This window comes from Notamacropus eugenii, chromosome 3 (genome assembly GCF_028372415.1).
Source record: "Notamacropus eugenii isolate mMacEug1 chromosome 3, mMacEug1.pri_v2, whole genome shotgun sequence".
In the NCBI taxonomy this organism is placed as follows: domain Eukaryota; kingdom Metazoa; phylum Chordata; class Mammalia; order Diprotodontia; family Macropodidae; genus Notamacropus; species Notamacropus eugenii.
Window position 1 is genome coordinate 294,315,844 of NC_092874.1, and position 15,798 is coordinate 294,331,641.

The 15,798-nt window shown below is 48.9% G+C and overlaps 1 protein-coding gene across 1 annotated transcript; it reads right to left on the reverse strand.

The window, feature by feature from the left end:
- Positions 1-877: 877 nt before the first annotated feature.
- On the reverse strand, positions 878-9,466 carry C1QTNF6 (C1q and TNF related 6). The gene is made up of 3 exons (XM_072655967.1): positions 9,345-9,466; positions 7,188-7,422; positions 878-3,368 (listed from the first exon to the last, which is right to left on the reverse strand). Exons 2-3 carry the CDS (start codon positions 7,414-7,416, stop codon positions 2,821-2,823), a joined length of 777 nt encoding a protein of 258 aa, XP_072512068.1. The 5' UTR covers positions 7,417-7,422; positions 9,345-9,466; the 3' UTR covers positions 878-2,820.
- Positions 9,467-15,798: the final 6,332 nt, after the last annotated feature.

Here is a 15,798-nt window from a genome sequence, read left to right on the forward strand (position 1 = left end):
TTATAATATTATAACTTATGTAACTATTTACACATATTTTATGATATTAATTTATTATATTACATTATTAAGTAATATTAATTAATAATATAATAATTAATAATTATCAATAATATTAACTTATTACATTATATTTATATATAAATTATATAATATATTATTATGAAATATAATATATTATATTATAATATATTACTATATTTGTGTACAATATGTACATACATATTTTGCATTCAAGTTCCTGAACCCCCTGATGGGGGAAGGAGTTTTCTGTCCTCTTCCATCTAGAATCTACTACTTACTGTTTGACCTTGAGTGAATCCTTTAACCTCTTTTGGCCTTTTTCCTCATCTGTACAATGAGTGAAACAAGGAGAGAAACCTTTAGTGGTAGTAGGTAGTATTACCTACTGTGTTCCAGGCATTGAACTAAGTGCTTCACAAACACTATCTCATGTGGCCCTCACAACTCTAGCAGGTAAAATACTATTTTTCTTGCCATTTTCCAGTTGAGGAAACTGAATCAGACAGAGGTTAAATGAACCGCCCAGGGTTGCATAGCTAGTTTCTGAGGCCAGATTTGAGTCAAAGTTTTCCTGATTCCAGTCCTATCACTGTGCTACCCAGCTGCCCCATAAGGGGCTGGACTCGATGCCTTCTAAGACTCAAGGATTCTGTCTCCCAAGACAATGCTAATTTGAACCCTCCTTCTGCTGCCTGTGAGAAGCTTGGTTACTCATGGGGACTGAGGTGAGAAAAACTACAAAGTTGGGAGTGGGTTTGCCTCTCACCCTCTAGCTCCCCCATTTGGTTTTTTTTCCACCCCTGGGAGTCATAAAATGAGTGACCAGTCCATAAAAGAATGAGGCCCAGATAAGTGCTGAGAAAAACATACCTTGGTTTTTAATCAGCCTGAGACAAGACCAAAAAGTCACTGTGGTTTGGGGTTACGTCTCCTGTGACCCTGGCTGCTATTGCACATGTAGGTCTCCCCAAGCACCAGTAAATGTGCAGCATAGAGCCCATCCCCAACCTTGACAACTCCTGCCCACAAAAGCACCAGGGCCCGGCCCCCTACGAAGGCCAGGATGAATTAGCACCAATGAGCTGGAGCCCAATTCATGAGAAAAAGGTCTAGGCACCATGGAAGGAATGGGGAGGGTGAGGAGGGAGGGTCTCAGCTCTGCCCTCTCTATCCTGGATGCTTCCCTTGTTTCCTCCCAAGGCTCCCCAGGAGAGGTTACCTCTGCCTGGAAACAGGGGAAGTCAAGTCCCAAGATCCCTGGGGACCAAAGGACCTCAAATTGTAGGAGAGACATAGTGGGACATCCTCGAACACTAATTCTAAGTTTTCCCCATCTCACCTCAAATACCTCTCTTAGAATCATAGATTTTTTAGAGCTGAGCTTATCTGATTCATCTCATTTCTGTTCTTTCCTCTTGGGGGTAAGGAGGAATTAGAAACCCCCTGCCCTCGTTCTTTTCCCCTTTCCAGATACCCCAGGCCTGCTGGGGGAAGGGCAAATACTCAGGCCTCCTCTCCTCTTCTTTGCTCAGTCTCCCCCATTCATAATTGGGGCGCATCAAGATGAGCTGGCAGACAAGACTGAGCTGTGTTTCCTTAGCACCATGGGAAAGAGGGGAATGAAAAAGGTGAACTTCACATTGTAGGCCACAGCCTGCCCTACACAGGGACAGGACAAGAGGAGAGGAGAATGTTAGCCTTGGGTTCATGGGAAGCTGACCCATGGAGATAAGGCAAAGAATGGGGGCCGTTGTCTGTCTGTCCCTTTCTTGGGAGAACAGAGGAACAGGCTATTCCAAGGGGTGAGGACTGGAGCAAAGGACCTGCCTCCAGAAGAGGTCTCCCTAGGGTGCAATCCCAGCTGAGGGCCAGTTGTTTAGCAAGGCCTGGTCAATGGAGACTGGTAGGAGGGGAAAGGAAACCACCAGAGAGTGGACTGCTCAGGGCCATTTCCTAGGAACTGGCCTTAGCTTTGAGATCCAGTCCTACTCTCCTCTTTATCCACAGACAGGTTGTCCCCTGCCTCTGGTCTTTTTGGAAACTATGCTTTGTATTCATTAAAGTTGAGGGGGGTGGAAGAGGGCAGGAGGGAGACTGAAGAAAGGGTAGGGGGAGTAGATGGGCAAGCCATGGTTGATTGATGGAGGAAAAGGAGAGGACTTACCCAGAGGGCAGGGGGTGGGATGGGGACCCAGAGTCATGCAGGTGATGAAACCACAGTCCTGGATGGAGAGGGGAGTGAGGGGGAGACAGGGAGGAAGATGGGAGCCTTTTAGCAAGACAGCCTCCTCAAGGAAGGAAGCATTGCTTTGTGTATCCCCAGAGCACAGTGCCTGGAAGACACTAGATGCTTAATAAATTCATAGTGAATGATTGAATGAAGGAATGAATGAGATAATGGGAGGACTGGGGAAAGGGGGAGGAAGAGGGAGAAGAAAAAAGGGGAGAGAGAAGGATCATGAAAAAGAGAAAGTAGAGGATGAGGGAAGAGGAGAGAAAAGAGGGGGTAGAGATGGGGAAAAAAGAGAAGAAAGTATAGAAGGAAGGAGAGGAGAAAATGGAGGAGATTGGATTATAGAATTTTAGAGTTGGAAAGGATCTTAAAGATCCTTCAGTCAATTTACAGGTGAGTAAACTGAGGCCCAGAGAAGGAAGATGATTTGCTCAAGTGAAACATCTAGTTAGTGGAGAGCACCTAGAGGTCTTCATTCCCCCTTCCATGGCATAGGTGAAGACGTGGAGGAGATGGGAGAAGGGTTGAGGAGGGTAAAGATCAGGGAGGGGGAGAGAAAGGGATCACTCATCCCCTGGCTTGATGAGGTGGCCGCTGAAGGTGATGTAGGTATCCACCTCATCACTGTAGATGGCATTCTCTCGCTGGTGCTTAAAGAGGCGCACCCAGGCCCGGTCGCCAGAGGCCATCTGCAGCAGGACACTCTGACTCTGCATGATGCTCCGGTCACTAGGCTGAGCATACAGGATGACTGTAGGCTCCTCATTGCGCATCAGGTGTAGGTAGGTCTCTTTGAAGTTCCAGGTGTGGACATTGAGGCTGAAGTAGTAGATGCCAGCGACAGGGGCTGAGAATTGGCCAGAGAACATGTCGAATTGGTCGTCCAGGTTCACAAAGACAGTGTCAAAGAGCAGGGGCTGATAGTCCTCGGTGCTGTGCAGGGCCTTCTTGCGGCCCACAGAGAAAGCCGAGTACTGTGCCTCGCATGGATCTCCAGGACTGCCTGCCTGACCTTTGGAGCCTTTGGGGCCCTGAGGGCCTCGTTCCCCTCGGGAGCCTTCCTTGCCCATCTTCCCTGGCATCCCAAGGGGACCCCGGTCTCCCTTATCTCCTGCAAAGTAAAGCATGTCAGGGGGAGTGCCTATTAGCAGGGTAGTAGCCAATGGCCAGTCTTCCCCTACATGGGTCATTTCACTCACCCTAGAATTCATTCCCTCCAAGCAAATATTCCCATATCTCTGCTGAAAATGCCTACTAGAAACAATATTCCCCTTCCATCATCCAAAATACCCAAGTCCCACTATTAGAATCCAAAGTGAGGGAGAATCTTAAAGACAATCTTATCTATACCTTTCATCTTATACATAGCAGGAGATGGCTTATTGATTTAGAGATGGGAGGGCTTTTACAGGCTGCTTAATCCAACTTGTTCATTTTACAGACAAGGTTCAGTGACTTGGCCAAAGTCCCACAGCTATCAGATGGTCTTTTATCTTACTGAGAGGAGTCAGACTGGTCTCTCCTTTCCTATCCTGATGGGCTAGGAGAGAAACTAGATGTTGATGTAACAGAGCAGACATTTCCCAATGCCACAAATCCAAAGCACATGCCCAGAGGAAAGGGAGAGAGGAACTTCTGGGAAAATGGAGTCTGGAGAAAGAAGGATGAGATGATGGTGGGGAGGAGGAACACAAGCCAGATCAGTGGACAGAGGCAGAGGTTGTCTAGTTAGCAATGAGGACGAGGCAGGGGTCTGGTGAGCAGAACTCCAGGGCCAAGAACAGAAGAACATGATGCTGACCAGAGCGAGGAAGTAAGCCAAGAATCCAGAGGGAAGTAGGGACACATGGGAGCTATTTGGTTCAATTAGCTGGGTAGACCAGTGGATAGAGCACTGGGCTTAGAATTAGGAGGACCTGCTGTGTGATCCTGACTAGGTCACTAACATCTCTCAGCCTCAGTTTCCTCATCTGTAAAATTAAAATAATAATAATAGGCCCTACCTCACAGGATGGTTGTGAGGATGAGATGAAGTGATATTGCCTTAAAAGAGCTGACTACTGTTGTAGTCCTCCATAATAAAAGACTCACCTACCAATAATTTGAGGCTTTGTTTTCATGAACTCTCTGGTGAGGAGGGGGGATAGAAATACTGGAGGTAGGCTGTAACCTCTGCTTTGTTAAAGAGGTTAGGAAAATGTGCTGGACTGGGAGTGAGAGGGTTCAAGTTCAATCTTTGGTCTGCTACTCACTACCAATTCGACCATGAGACCCTTCTCTGGGCTCAGTTTCCTCATCTGTAAAATGAACTGATCAAATCAGATAAACTTTGAGCTTTAAACATCTTATTGTGTGATACTGGTCCCTTCCCTGTTCTTTGTTTCTTAATTAAATTTTATCGTTTTAACTGAACAACAATCAATTTCTTCTCATCATTTACCCTGGTCTTTACTGCACTTTCATTAATTGGTTCAGTACCCCATACTTGTTATCTTGATGCTTTCAAGGGAACTGAATGCACTAGAGGAGAATTAGAAACTAGTCAGATTTGTGTGTTCCCAGGGCCTCATCCTTAGGAAGTGATGGAGGCATTGTAAATCACTGAGAAGTCTCCAAAGATTGAACTTGATGCACATGAGCTCCAAACTCTGGCTCTGAGTCAAATGTTAATTTTGTGGACTCATCCAGGATGATTGGTTTTTTAGCAGGGAAGGTGGGGATTGCTAAATTACGTGCTCTAGCATTGTCCAAGCAGGCAGCATGAGCCAGCTAAGGTATCCTCTGGGAGCACTAAGGCAGAAGTGAGCCTGGGCATTAGGAGGATGGGGGGCACTGTGGCTGCCGAGCATTGAGAAAGACTGATGCTCAGGTTTTAGACCCTCCCCAAGGACCATTGTGCTCTCTCTCTCTCTCTCTCTCTCTCTCTCCAGTGTGTTGTGTGTGTTTTGGACTAGGTCAGATGGAGATAGACCATAACTAGGATACATTGTAAGGATTTTGCAAATGGCGGCAGATTCTTGGGTGGGGACAGAAGGTACTGGGGCAGGCATCCAAGAAAGGACACTGGAGTAACTGTATTGAGTAGGCTGCTTACGAATCTTCTCAGATCCCCAGAGAGAGAACCCAGAAAAGGAGGCATTTGGAGATTAGTGCCTAAACCCTCAACTCCTGGACAGGTCCTTAGACAACCTCATAGACTATGGCGTAGTCTGTTAATCGGGCATTATAGCCAGAGGAAGCCTACGTGGACAATTATCATTCTTTGGGGTAGCAGGTGTCTACTTGCTTGGATAGAATGTCTGGCTAGAATGTGATACAGCTTCAAGGCAGAGGCCTGATGCAGAGAATAGGAAAGGATTACCAGAGAACCTCCTCAGATCCGTCTTTGGCACTGCACAAGCCTTGGAGAGGCAATACCCAGGGGATCCAGTCTCAGAAGTGTTGTAGTCACTGTTTAGGCACCATTGTGGTACTGAGACTGGAGAAGAGTTTTCCTAACGACCTCCCAGGAGGAAGCATAATGCTAATGTTGGAGATGTTTCTCCCAAGAATTATAATCCAAGGGGCCACACAAGACTGATTCAAATGAACAGGAGAATCAGATGTGATGACCCTCTCTGTCCCATCATCTGAACTGATGTGATTGATCAAAAAGACAGAGGCAGAACTCATGGGTAAACTGAGGCCCAGGGTGAAATCACCCAAGTAGTGAGCAGAAGAGCCCATCTTCCAACCCAGGTTTGCAGACTTTCTACCCGGAGCTCTTTCTACTGAATTTGTTCTTTCACTCAGAAACTGCTGGCTAGATTGAGAATAAGTATATTTTCAATAATACAGTAATAAGCAATCTTCTATATGTGATATAGGATAATATAATAATTCTCAATAATAATAAAAAAATTTTCATGATATAGTGGAAGCATCATTATCTTGGGATTCAAAAGGACCCGGGTTCAAACCCTCCCACTGTTAAGATCAGTGTGACTAAATGGTGTGTATCTCTTTAATTAATCTCTTTAATTTCCCTGAGGCTCAGTTTCCTAATCTAAAAAATTAGGGGGGGGGGGTTAGACTATATCTGGGGCCCATGAACTTGTTAAAACTTTTTTTGGATTATTATATTCCAAAACAGTTTCTTTTTATAATTCCAGGTATTTTATTTTTTACATTTAAAAAGTATGGTTCTGAGGAGGGGTACATAGGCTTCACCAGCCTGTCTGTCAGAGGAGAGATGCTGGTGCCATCCTCTAAGATTTTCTTCTATCTTTGTCTTAGGGTAGAGTCCCCTGTAACCATGTACTGGGAGAAGTGACATCTTGAGCCTGTATCAGCACTGGACAGAAGTCGTGGATGTGCCGAGTCTGCATGTAGTGTGAAGGTGGGAGGGTGTGGAAAGGATTGGAGATTTGAACTTGGAGGGATGCATTTTGAGTGGGGGGGAGGACTAGAAGTATGGCCTGCTGGCCCCTGATTGTCCACTGAGTGGCTTGGTATTGGGAACATGCTCTGGGAAGCTTGTCCTATTCAGGGGAAAGGGTTGAAGAAGTAGGGCAGAGATTTATTTTCCTCATGTCTAAAATAAGGGGGTTGGATTAGATGGCTTCTAAAATCCCTTCTAGCTCAAAATCTTATCGTCCTATGACCTGATGGTCCCAAAGGGCTGGGCTTAAACTGTTGGACAGTTACTCTTACCAAGTAGCTAGAAATACACATTAGCACTCTGGGAATCCTGCCCAGAATACTGATGGATCATATGCATCCCAGAGGGGGACTCCAGAATAATATGGCATTGTATAACCACCAAATGGAGTCTGCTGAATCTCTGGAAGTCTACCCCTAGAAAGGACCCCATTCTCCCATCCCCACCTGCTCCCCCTGCCCAGGTCCCCAATAGAGGGCAGAGCCGGGTACCAGCATGTTGGACACTCACCCTTCAGGATGGTAATGTTGATGTAGGGTCTCACCTCAGGCAGCACATAAGGGACAGCAGATGGACTGGCCCCTGAAGGGTCTAGGGACTCTGAGCCTTGGCAGCATCGCTGGCAGCCCTCTGAGGCTGGGGAAGGTGTCTCAGGTGCAGGTTCCTCAGTGGGTACTCCAAGCACCAGGACTGGGAACAGGAGGGCAGCCCATCGGGGAATCAGGGAGGCTGTTGCCATGGTGACCTAGATGAGAGCAGGGCCCAAGGCCCAAGGGAAGGAAAGGGGGATGGACTTGTTATCTGAGAAAATGACCCTGGTGATAGTCTGACTCCCCAAACTGAAACTGTCCCAATGGTAAATGGGCCCCATTCCTGAAAGTTTCCAGGCAAGGGAGGACAACCACTTGCCAGAGATGTTGCGGCAAAGATGCTTAATCAGGATAGGGGTAGACTGGATAGTATCTACAGTCTTATTCCCCAATTCTAAGTCAAAGAAGAATTGTTTAATAATAGCTACACCAATCAGCCCTTGTCTGTGGTGACCTTGACTCAGCTCGGAGATCCCACCAGGGCCTTGGGCACAGGACTAGCCTTATGGATAGATAGAAGAGGCAGCTGTCTGAATGCCAGGATTGAAGGGTTCCCCATGATCCCCCCATAACAGTATCCCCACTATCCTTGTCTTAGTTCCTGATACCCACTCCTAGCCATTATGACTTCTTTTTGTGAAGGGTTCCAGGAATTCCTGCAAACTTGGCTATCACAAAGTCCAGCTTTATGGGCAAGAAGCAACAAAGCTATCAAGGTCAACATCAATCCCTCTGGTGCCCAGGACCAAGGCGAGTTTTCCAGATGAGAGGAGACATGGCCAGGACTAGATCATCTGGAAGGGCCTCTTGGCCCCAGATCCTATGGATGACTCCAGCTCAGGCCAGAGGGGCCATTCAGGGTCAAAGTGATGGCGCAGAGAACCAGAGAGTTGAGAGAATTTTAATTTCAAGGTACTTCCTTGCCCCCATCTTTTTCCAATTTAAAACCATTTGGGCTGTGTCCATAGGAATCTCCTGGAGACAGCAAGCCTCAGATTCAGAAAATTAAAAAAAAACCCTCCTAGATTGTCAGAACTGGGAAGAAGATCCCACTCTACCCTACAACAGAGCCCCTGATTTCTCCTCCAAGTGAGAGGCTGAGGACAGGAAATGTCTACCCTCTTCCTCTGGGACTGGGCCTCAGCTTTCCAGCTCCAGACCCTCTTATCTCCCCATTGGTCCCTAGAATCCCAGCTGGGAGTGAGCAGGAATCAAAGCCAGTCATTGGCTGTATTGTAGATCTGTGATGCTGATGCTACCTTGTAGGACTGGCCTAAGGGAGAGGGGCCCTGGGAGAGGCTGACTTGGAGGGTAGGTCATTATCCTCTTGGAAGTGGAGAGGGAAGGACATGCCCTGTTACCTGGAAAAGCTCTTCCTTCTCTTATCCCTCTTTGTAAGCTGGGTCTCCCACCCTACCCCTTGGGGATAAGGGAGGCCAAGGTGCTCCTGGACCAGAAATGTCAAGGGGTAGAATGCCCTCTCCCACCCCAAACAAAAGAATCATCTGTGTTCAAAGAAGTCAACCTTCCCCCCACCCCATCACAGTTATTCTGCAGCTGGAGCTGAGGATGAGTCAGACCTGGCCAGTGCAGGAGGGTCTAGGAGGAAAAGGAGCATGAGCAGGGAAGGGCGGGGAGTCATTTAAACGGTCAAGCGGCACTGGCAGGGGATTCCTGCCACATGGACCAGGCTTCTCCTCTCTGGTCAGGGGAGGAGAAAGGAGGAAGAAGAATTACTGAATGTCGAATAGAAAGAGACTTCAGAGATCATCTTAGTCCAATGTCTTCGATGAACAGATGAGGAAACTGAGGCCCAGAAAGGGGTCGATTTGTTCAAGGTGACACAAATAGCAGTGGTGGAGTTGGGATTCGAACCCAGGTCTTTTGACCCCAGTGGGAAATCAGCAAAGGAGGAGGAGGAAGAGGGAGTGGAGGGTAGGAGGGAGAGGCTCAGAGGAAAGGACCTCTCCTCCAGTGGGAAGTCAGCCAGAGACGGGGAGGACTGAGCCCCTCCCTCCACACTTTGCTCTCCAGGGGAGGGGGCTCCCCACTTTCCCCCACCCCACTCATGACTCACCAAGAAGGCCAAGATGAGCGGCTTAGTCAGGCCCAGGGCTGCTGGTTGCCTCTGGCTCCCTGGCCCATCGCTGTAATAATAACTCTCTGCTGGCACCAGGACCCAGCCAAAGCAGGAGGGAGGGGGCCGAGCTGGGTCCCGGGTTTCCCCTCCTCCTTGCTCCCTCCCTCTTGATCCCTCCCCCCTTCCTCCCAGCCTTGCTCTGGTTTGGCTCAGATAAAACGAGGGTTAGATTTCCGAGCTTTAACTCTTCATTGACTTGTGGGACTCAGCCTTGGGAACAGGGATGTGGGTGGGAAAATTCCAGTGGGCAGCCCCATCCCCCTGCACAAGCCACGTCAGCAGTCACTGCCCCCTCCCATCCCACCATGCCTCCAGGATTAGGGGGAGGAGTGGGGGGGGCGTGGGGGCTGAGAAGCTGTCTCCCACACACCAATCACTGTGCCTGAAGTTCCACCATTAGAAACAGGCTTCCTTCAGGTCTTCAAAAGGCCCCTGGGAGCAAAGGAAGTTTCTTAGGAATCAGATACAGGGGGAGGAACTTGACTAGGATTAGAGGTACCAGGGCTAGAAAGGGGAAATTGGCCTTTTCAATCATGCTGTCTGCAGAGGTTATGGAAAGGAAGGGGGCTGGGAGGGGGGTGTCCTCTCTCCCCCACTCCCACCCCGGAGGTCAGGCCTCTTGGACTCAGCACTGTGCCAACCTTAAGAGGAAGGGGCAGAGAACAAGGCTCTCTAAAATGCCCATCTATGGACAGGAATCTGAATGGACAGCCAGGGGCAGAGGAGCGGAGGTTTAGGGCTGACCCTGGGAAGGGGATGAAGGGCTCAGCTCAGGAGAGACTCAGAGCTGTCTCAATGCTGATGCTATGCTAGGTGAGAGTCTAAGGGATATTCCTGAGCAGGGAGAATGGAACGGTCAGATAAGGGGAACTTGGAATCTAAATGTGTTTCTAACCTTATTCTTGGTGGTGGAGGAGATTCTGTGTCAGCTGCACCATTTCTAGGGAACTGGATACAGGGCTGTTCCTTTTGGGGGAGATATGGGAAGGGGGATAGGACACAATACTGTCCTTTGGGAGAGTCCAAAGCCCTAGCCTTCCCTAAGACCTTCCTGTTGGGGGGGAACAGAGACATGGATGATCACAGGGAAGACCCATGGCTAAGGTGGGTAAGGAGGAAAAGGGAAGAAGCTGCATCTCCACCTTCCCAGGCCTGTACATCTGGGGCTCCACATTGTGGGAAGGGTTAGGATCTGGTCTTCTGAAATGGAAACCTTAGAGACCCCGGTATCTACCTCTCCCCCTTCGTACTCCTTAGCAAAATAAGCCATGAACGCAACAGTATTCATCTGAGAGTCTCCAGGCTTGGATTCCCTGAAGCTCAGATTCTGCTAACAATTTTAGCAGAGCTTAGGCCCTGAAAGATGAAAGGTTCACAAAAGAGGGGGAAAGGTTCTGGATTCTTAACAAGTTATGTCCTGGATCCCTTCTTCGTATTTCTTTTAGTTAAATACTTAAAATGAAATATGTAGGATTATTTAAGAAATCAATTATACAGAGTTATCAAAATTTCTAAAAAACAAGTTCATGGATCTCCAAGTTAGGAACCCCTGGAGATGATTTCTAAGGTCTAGCTCTAAAGTCTTATCCATCCATGAGCATCAGTTAAGCACGTACTGTTGCCAGGCTCTGTGTTAAGCATTAGAGATACAAAGAAACGCCGGTTGTTTATATTCTAAGACAGGAAATTATATGTGAATTACTATGGATATATGAAAGAAATTGCAGTGGTCCTTCTCTGCTAGTTGCTCCCTAGTCCCCTGCCCCATCCTGTGCAAAGGTCCTCTGATGAGGATAGCCCCTTGGAATGGGCATGGAAAAGTCTTGTGGGATGGCAGCTGTTAGCCTTTGCCTAGTCAGCCTTTCTGAGTACCCTGGGCAGTCTTCCAGGATAGGGATGAGGATGAGGATGGGGATGGAGATGGAGATGGAGAAAGGGATGGAGATGGAGTTGGAGAGATGGACAGGGATGGGAATAGGGATGGAGATGTAAGTGGAGATTGCAAAGTAGGGGCAGAGAGGGAGACAGCTCCTCCCCATCCCATACATTACCCCCAAAAGACTGAGTCAGCAGCCTGAGGCCCAGGGAGGAGGAATGGGGATTTTGAAGTCCCCAGGGGCCTAGCTGTCTGGGTCAGGAGCCTGTGGTCACCAGGCTCTGCTGGAAACTCTTGTGGAAAGTCTGGGAAAATATGCAGGAAGGGGAGGAGCTGAGGAAAACATAGGAGAAGGGCTCAGCAGGGGAGAGAAGGAGATTTGGGAAGAGAGGATATAGGACAAAGAATCACACCAAAAAGGACTTAGAGGAGAAGGAGAGAAACATGATTTCTATGTCCTCTTCTGAGTCTTTAAGATACTTGGAGACCTCTCCTGCTCCCCACCCCTCCACCTCAAGCCTGCTCTTCTCCAATCTAAACATCCTCATTCTCTTCATATTATCTGGTTGCCCTTCTCCAGACAATATCCAGCACTGTCCAAAGCTGAAACAGGAGGTAGTGAGTTCCCTGTCTTTGGGGGCTAAGGTGGAGATATTACAGACGGGCTATTGATCAGGTAGACACCTTTTGAGGCCCCTTCTGACTCTGAGAATCTCTGATATTATCTAGCCCAAACCTCACATTTCACAGAGGAAGACCTTTGGGTCCAGAGACATCCAGTGAGTTTTCCAAGGTCATACAATTTGTAAGAGACAGAGGCAGGATTCATTCCTATAACTACAAATAAGCATTTATACCTTCCCCTAGACCATCATTGTACAGATGCAGTAACTGAGAACCAGAGATGTCAAATGTTTTGCCCACAGTCACACAGAGCTGACTCTGAGTGAAAAATGAAAAGCTGAGATTCCAACTGAGATTCTTCAGTCCCAAAGTCAATGTTTTGACCTCCCTGTTGAGAGCAGAAACCCCTAGGTGGAAGAGGGGGAGGGAGGGAGCCAAGTGATCTTAGGGTCCCATCTGGAAAATGGGGGGCGGTGTAAACATTCCTTTCTCCCCTCCCAATCTTCACTATATCACAAGACTATTGCCAAGATTAATAGAGAGGCCAGGGTTTGAGACAGCTCTGTAACTTCTCCCATAGAAAGAATTCAATTCAGCTCAGCAATTAGGTAGCCACACTGGGTGACAGCTGGTGTAATAAAAAGGATATAAAAATCAGAGGACATGGTTCCAAATCTGACCTCTCCTATTTGCTATCTGTATGACCTTTCATTTCTCTGGGCCTCTGTTTCCCTTTCTGTAAAATGACAGAGTTAGACTAGGTGGCTTCTAAGTTTCCTTAATTTATGATCCTAGACCTCTTCTCTAACATAAGGGGGTAGAAGTAGATGGTTCTGAGGTCCCTTGCAGGTCTTAATTTATCATCCTAAAATGCTGTGTACAAGGCTCTGTATTGGACCATGGAGGCACCCTTGTGACCATGTCATTTAATCTCTTTGGGTCTCAGTCTCCTCATCCGTAAAATGGGAGAGTTGGGCTGGATCTCCTCTGAGGTCTCAATCTGGGACTTTATGATTCCTTTCTGTCCTGAACTCTCTTTCCTTTGGGGGATCCACCAGGAGAGGCAGCTTGGACTAATTTATAGATTGGAGCCAAATTTGTCATTAGAGAATCATGAGTTTAATTTCTACCTGAGATACTGACAAGCCATGTGATCAACAGCAAATTACCTCCCCCCCCCCCGACTTAATATCCTCTTCTGTAAAACCAAGGGGTTAGACTAGATGACCCCTGAAGTCCCTTCCTGCTCTAGGATTCTCTAGGTAAATGTAAGGTTGTTTGAGCCAAGAGGGAACTCTGATACCTATGAGGTAGGAGAGTGTCAGGGAAGGCTTCATGGAGGAGTTGGAGCTCAAATGAAGTTAGACTCTGAGAGGCAGAGCTGAGCTGGAAGGGCATTTGAGGCTCAAAGGGAGGGACGGAATGCTGAGTTCCAGTTCAGGGAGTAGTCTGCTTTGGCTGGAAGAGAGAGCACAGAGTAGTGATTGGAATCATTAGCGATCTCATTTCTAGGCTTTAGTTGCCTCATTTCCCCTACTGGGAGTCAGGATTTGCAGTTAGAAGGAAGTGCAAGAGATCATTTGGCTCATTTTACAGAGGAGTAAACTGAGGCCTGAAGCAGGAAAGTGATTTGCCCAAGGTCATACAAGTTCTAAGTAGCAGAGCTCAGTTCTCTGTCTCTCCAAGTCCTCTGCCACCAAATCCATACTTCCATAGTATGGCACTGCCCCCTCCCCCATTGCATCAAGGACTCCTTCCTCTACCCTCCCCCAGCAGCTCCCCAATCCTAGGGTGAGGAACTGGCCTCCAGCTGATCTCTTTGACCTCAGTTACTCATCTTAGCACTAGGGAAGGCAAAGGAGGCTGAAGAGGGAGGGAGGGAGACTGATTGAAACCAGCTGGGACCAGGAGCTCTTATGTAATGCCGGTCTGTGCCTGGACTGGCTGGGGCGGGCCAATCCTGCTCTGACTAGGACTTTAGCAGCAAAGCATCCCCTCCCTGGCCTGCTTCCCTGTCACCGCCTCATCTTTACCCAGGCTTGCCTGGTTTTTGGCTAAGCCATCAGAGCCCAGAGCTTCGATGTCCCTTCCAATCAAGTGGTCCATTGTCTTGCCTAGAGAGCGGGGCGGCGAGGGGCGGGGGTGGTGGTGCTGTCTCACTCTCTTCGCTAAATTCCTGGCCGACTCAGGTTTAGCATTTGGGGAGGAAAGGGACTGCTTCAGGGGATGAAGGAACCCTGTTTGGCCTGGGTAGGGAAGGTAAGATACAGAACAGGACATCAACTAGTGGACATTGAGAGGTGGGGTCCCCTTATTATCTGCACAAAGCTTCAATTTTGTCATCCCCTCGATCTCCCCTTCTATTGTCTCTTTCTCTGTCTCTCTGTCTCTCCGTCTCTCTCTCTGTCTCTCTGTCTCTCTCTGTCTCTCACACACACCCACACACACCCACACACACCCCCCCATAGGTAACTGGAAGAAAGGGAGATAGGACAGTCCCTGACAGTGAGGGTTTCCGCAAGGGGTAGCAGGGAGAAGGGGTCAGTAATGAGAGATTCTTAACTGAAAAGAGCCCATCTCTCCACCCTTCACCCCCCATCAGGCTGTGTAAGCTCAGCTTCAGAGCATCGTCGACTCAGATAGTTTTATAAATGATATAAAGGAAGCATAAAGAGGGGAGGGGACTCCCCCAAAGGCACCCAGCATCAGTGGCAAGAGTCCAAAGGAGGCCCTCTCGCCTTACTATTTCACTCCTAACAGAAGGGACTTCGGGCGCCAATCCCTCAATTGATAGATGGGGAAACTGAGAGTCAGAGAAGTGACTTTCCCAAGGTCTCAAGGCAGTGGCAGAGTTCGGGGGCTAGAAGCTAGATTCTGCGCACATTCCTAGAGTTCGGCCTCCTGTCCCAAGCTCTGAGGGCGCCTTCGTAAGCCGCGGGATGCCCCGGCCACGCTCTGGCCGGCCCAGGATCATGCCACATCCATTTGCTCACTTCATCACCCGGCTCCCAGATACACGCGCCCCGAGCCCCAGGCACAAGGGTGGGTCGTGCCTCCGCAGCTCTGCTGGGGCGGGGTCCTGCCCCCTCCCCTCCGCACCCTCCCTCAGCACCGGGTCAGCTGTGCCTACAGCTGCGGGCTCTGCATCCCCAGCCCGCTAGGCTGAACAAAGCGAACCTGGATGGAGAGGGTGGGGGAAGAAGGGGGAGCCCACGGAGCGGGGCCTGTGCGGCTCAACAGTGACCCCTGCCGCCCAATCTCCGTACCAGCAACCCCGAGCCTGGCCGGGCTATCAACCAGGGACCCAGCCCAGGATGTCCAGAGCCACGGCCTCTCTCCTTTCCTCACCCCCCCCCCCATTCCTCCCCCCGGCCCCGCCCTCCGTCCTCCAATAAGGGGCTAGTAGATCCCCGCGGCCCATCTTGACTGTTGTTAGGCAAATTGTTTATCATCCTTGGGAAATCGAGGCTCGAGACAACGTGCCCCGTGCCCCAGTAGCAAGAAAGCCTGGGAGCTAAGACTTCGGTTGTTGTTTCAGTCCTGTCCCATTCATTCTTCTGACCCCATCTGGGGTTTTCCTGGCAGAGATGCTGCAGTTATTTGCCATTTCCTTCTGCAGCGCATTTTGCAAATGAAGAAACTGAGGCAAACTGGAGAAGCGATTTGCTTGGTGTCACACAGCTAGTGAGTATGTGAGGCCAATTTTTAACTCAGATCTTACTGTTTCCAGGCAATGTCAGAGCTAGGAGGGGCCTGAGAACAGGGGATGTCAGGGCTGGGAGGAGCCTGAGCATAGGGGATGTCAGGGCTGGGAGAGACCTGAGAACAGGGGATGTCAGGGCTGGAAGAGGTCTGAGAACAGGGAATTAGAGCCCTTCCAATCTACCCCCC

Coding starts and splice junctions, on each gene's coding strand:
- C1QTNF6 (XM_072655967.1), bottom strand. CDS start 7,416: ATGGCAACAGCCTCCCTGATTCCCCGATGGGCTGCCCTCCTGTTCCCA. Junction 3,369..7,187: donor CAACATTACCATCCTGAAGG/GTGAGTGTCCAA, acceptor TTTACTTTGCAG/GAGATAAGGGAGACCGGGGT.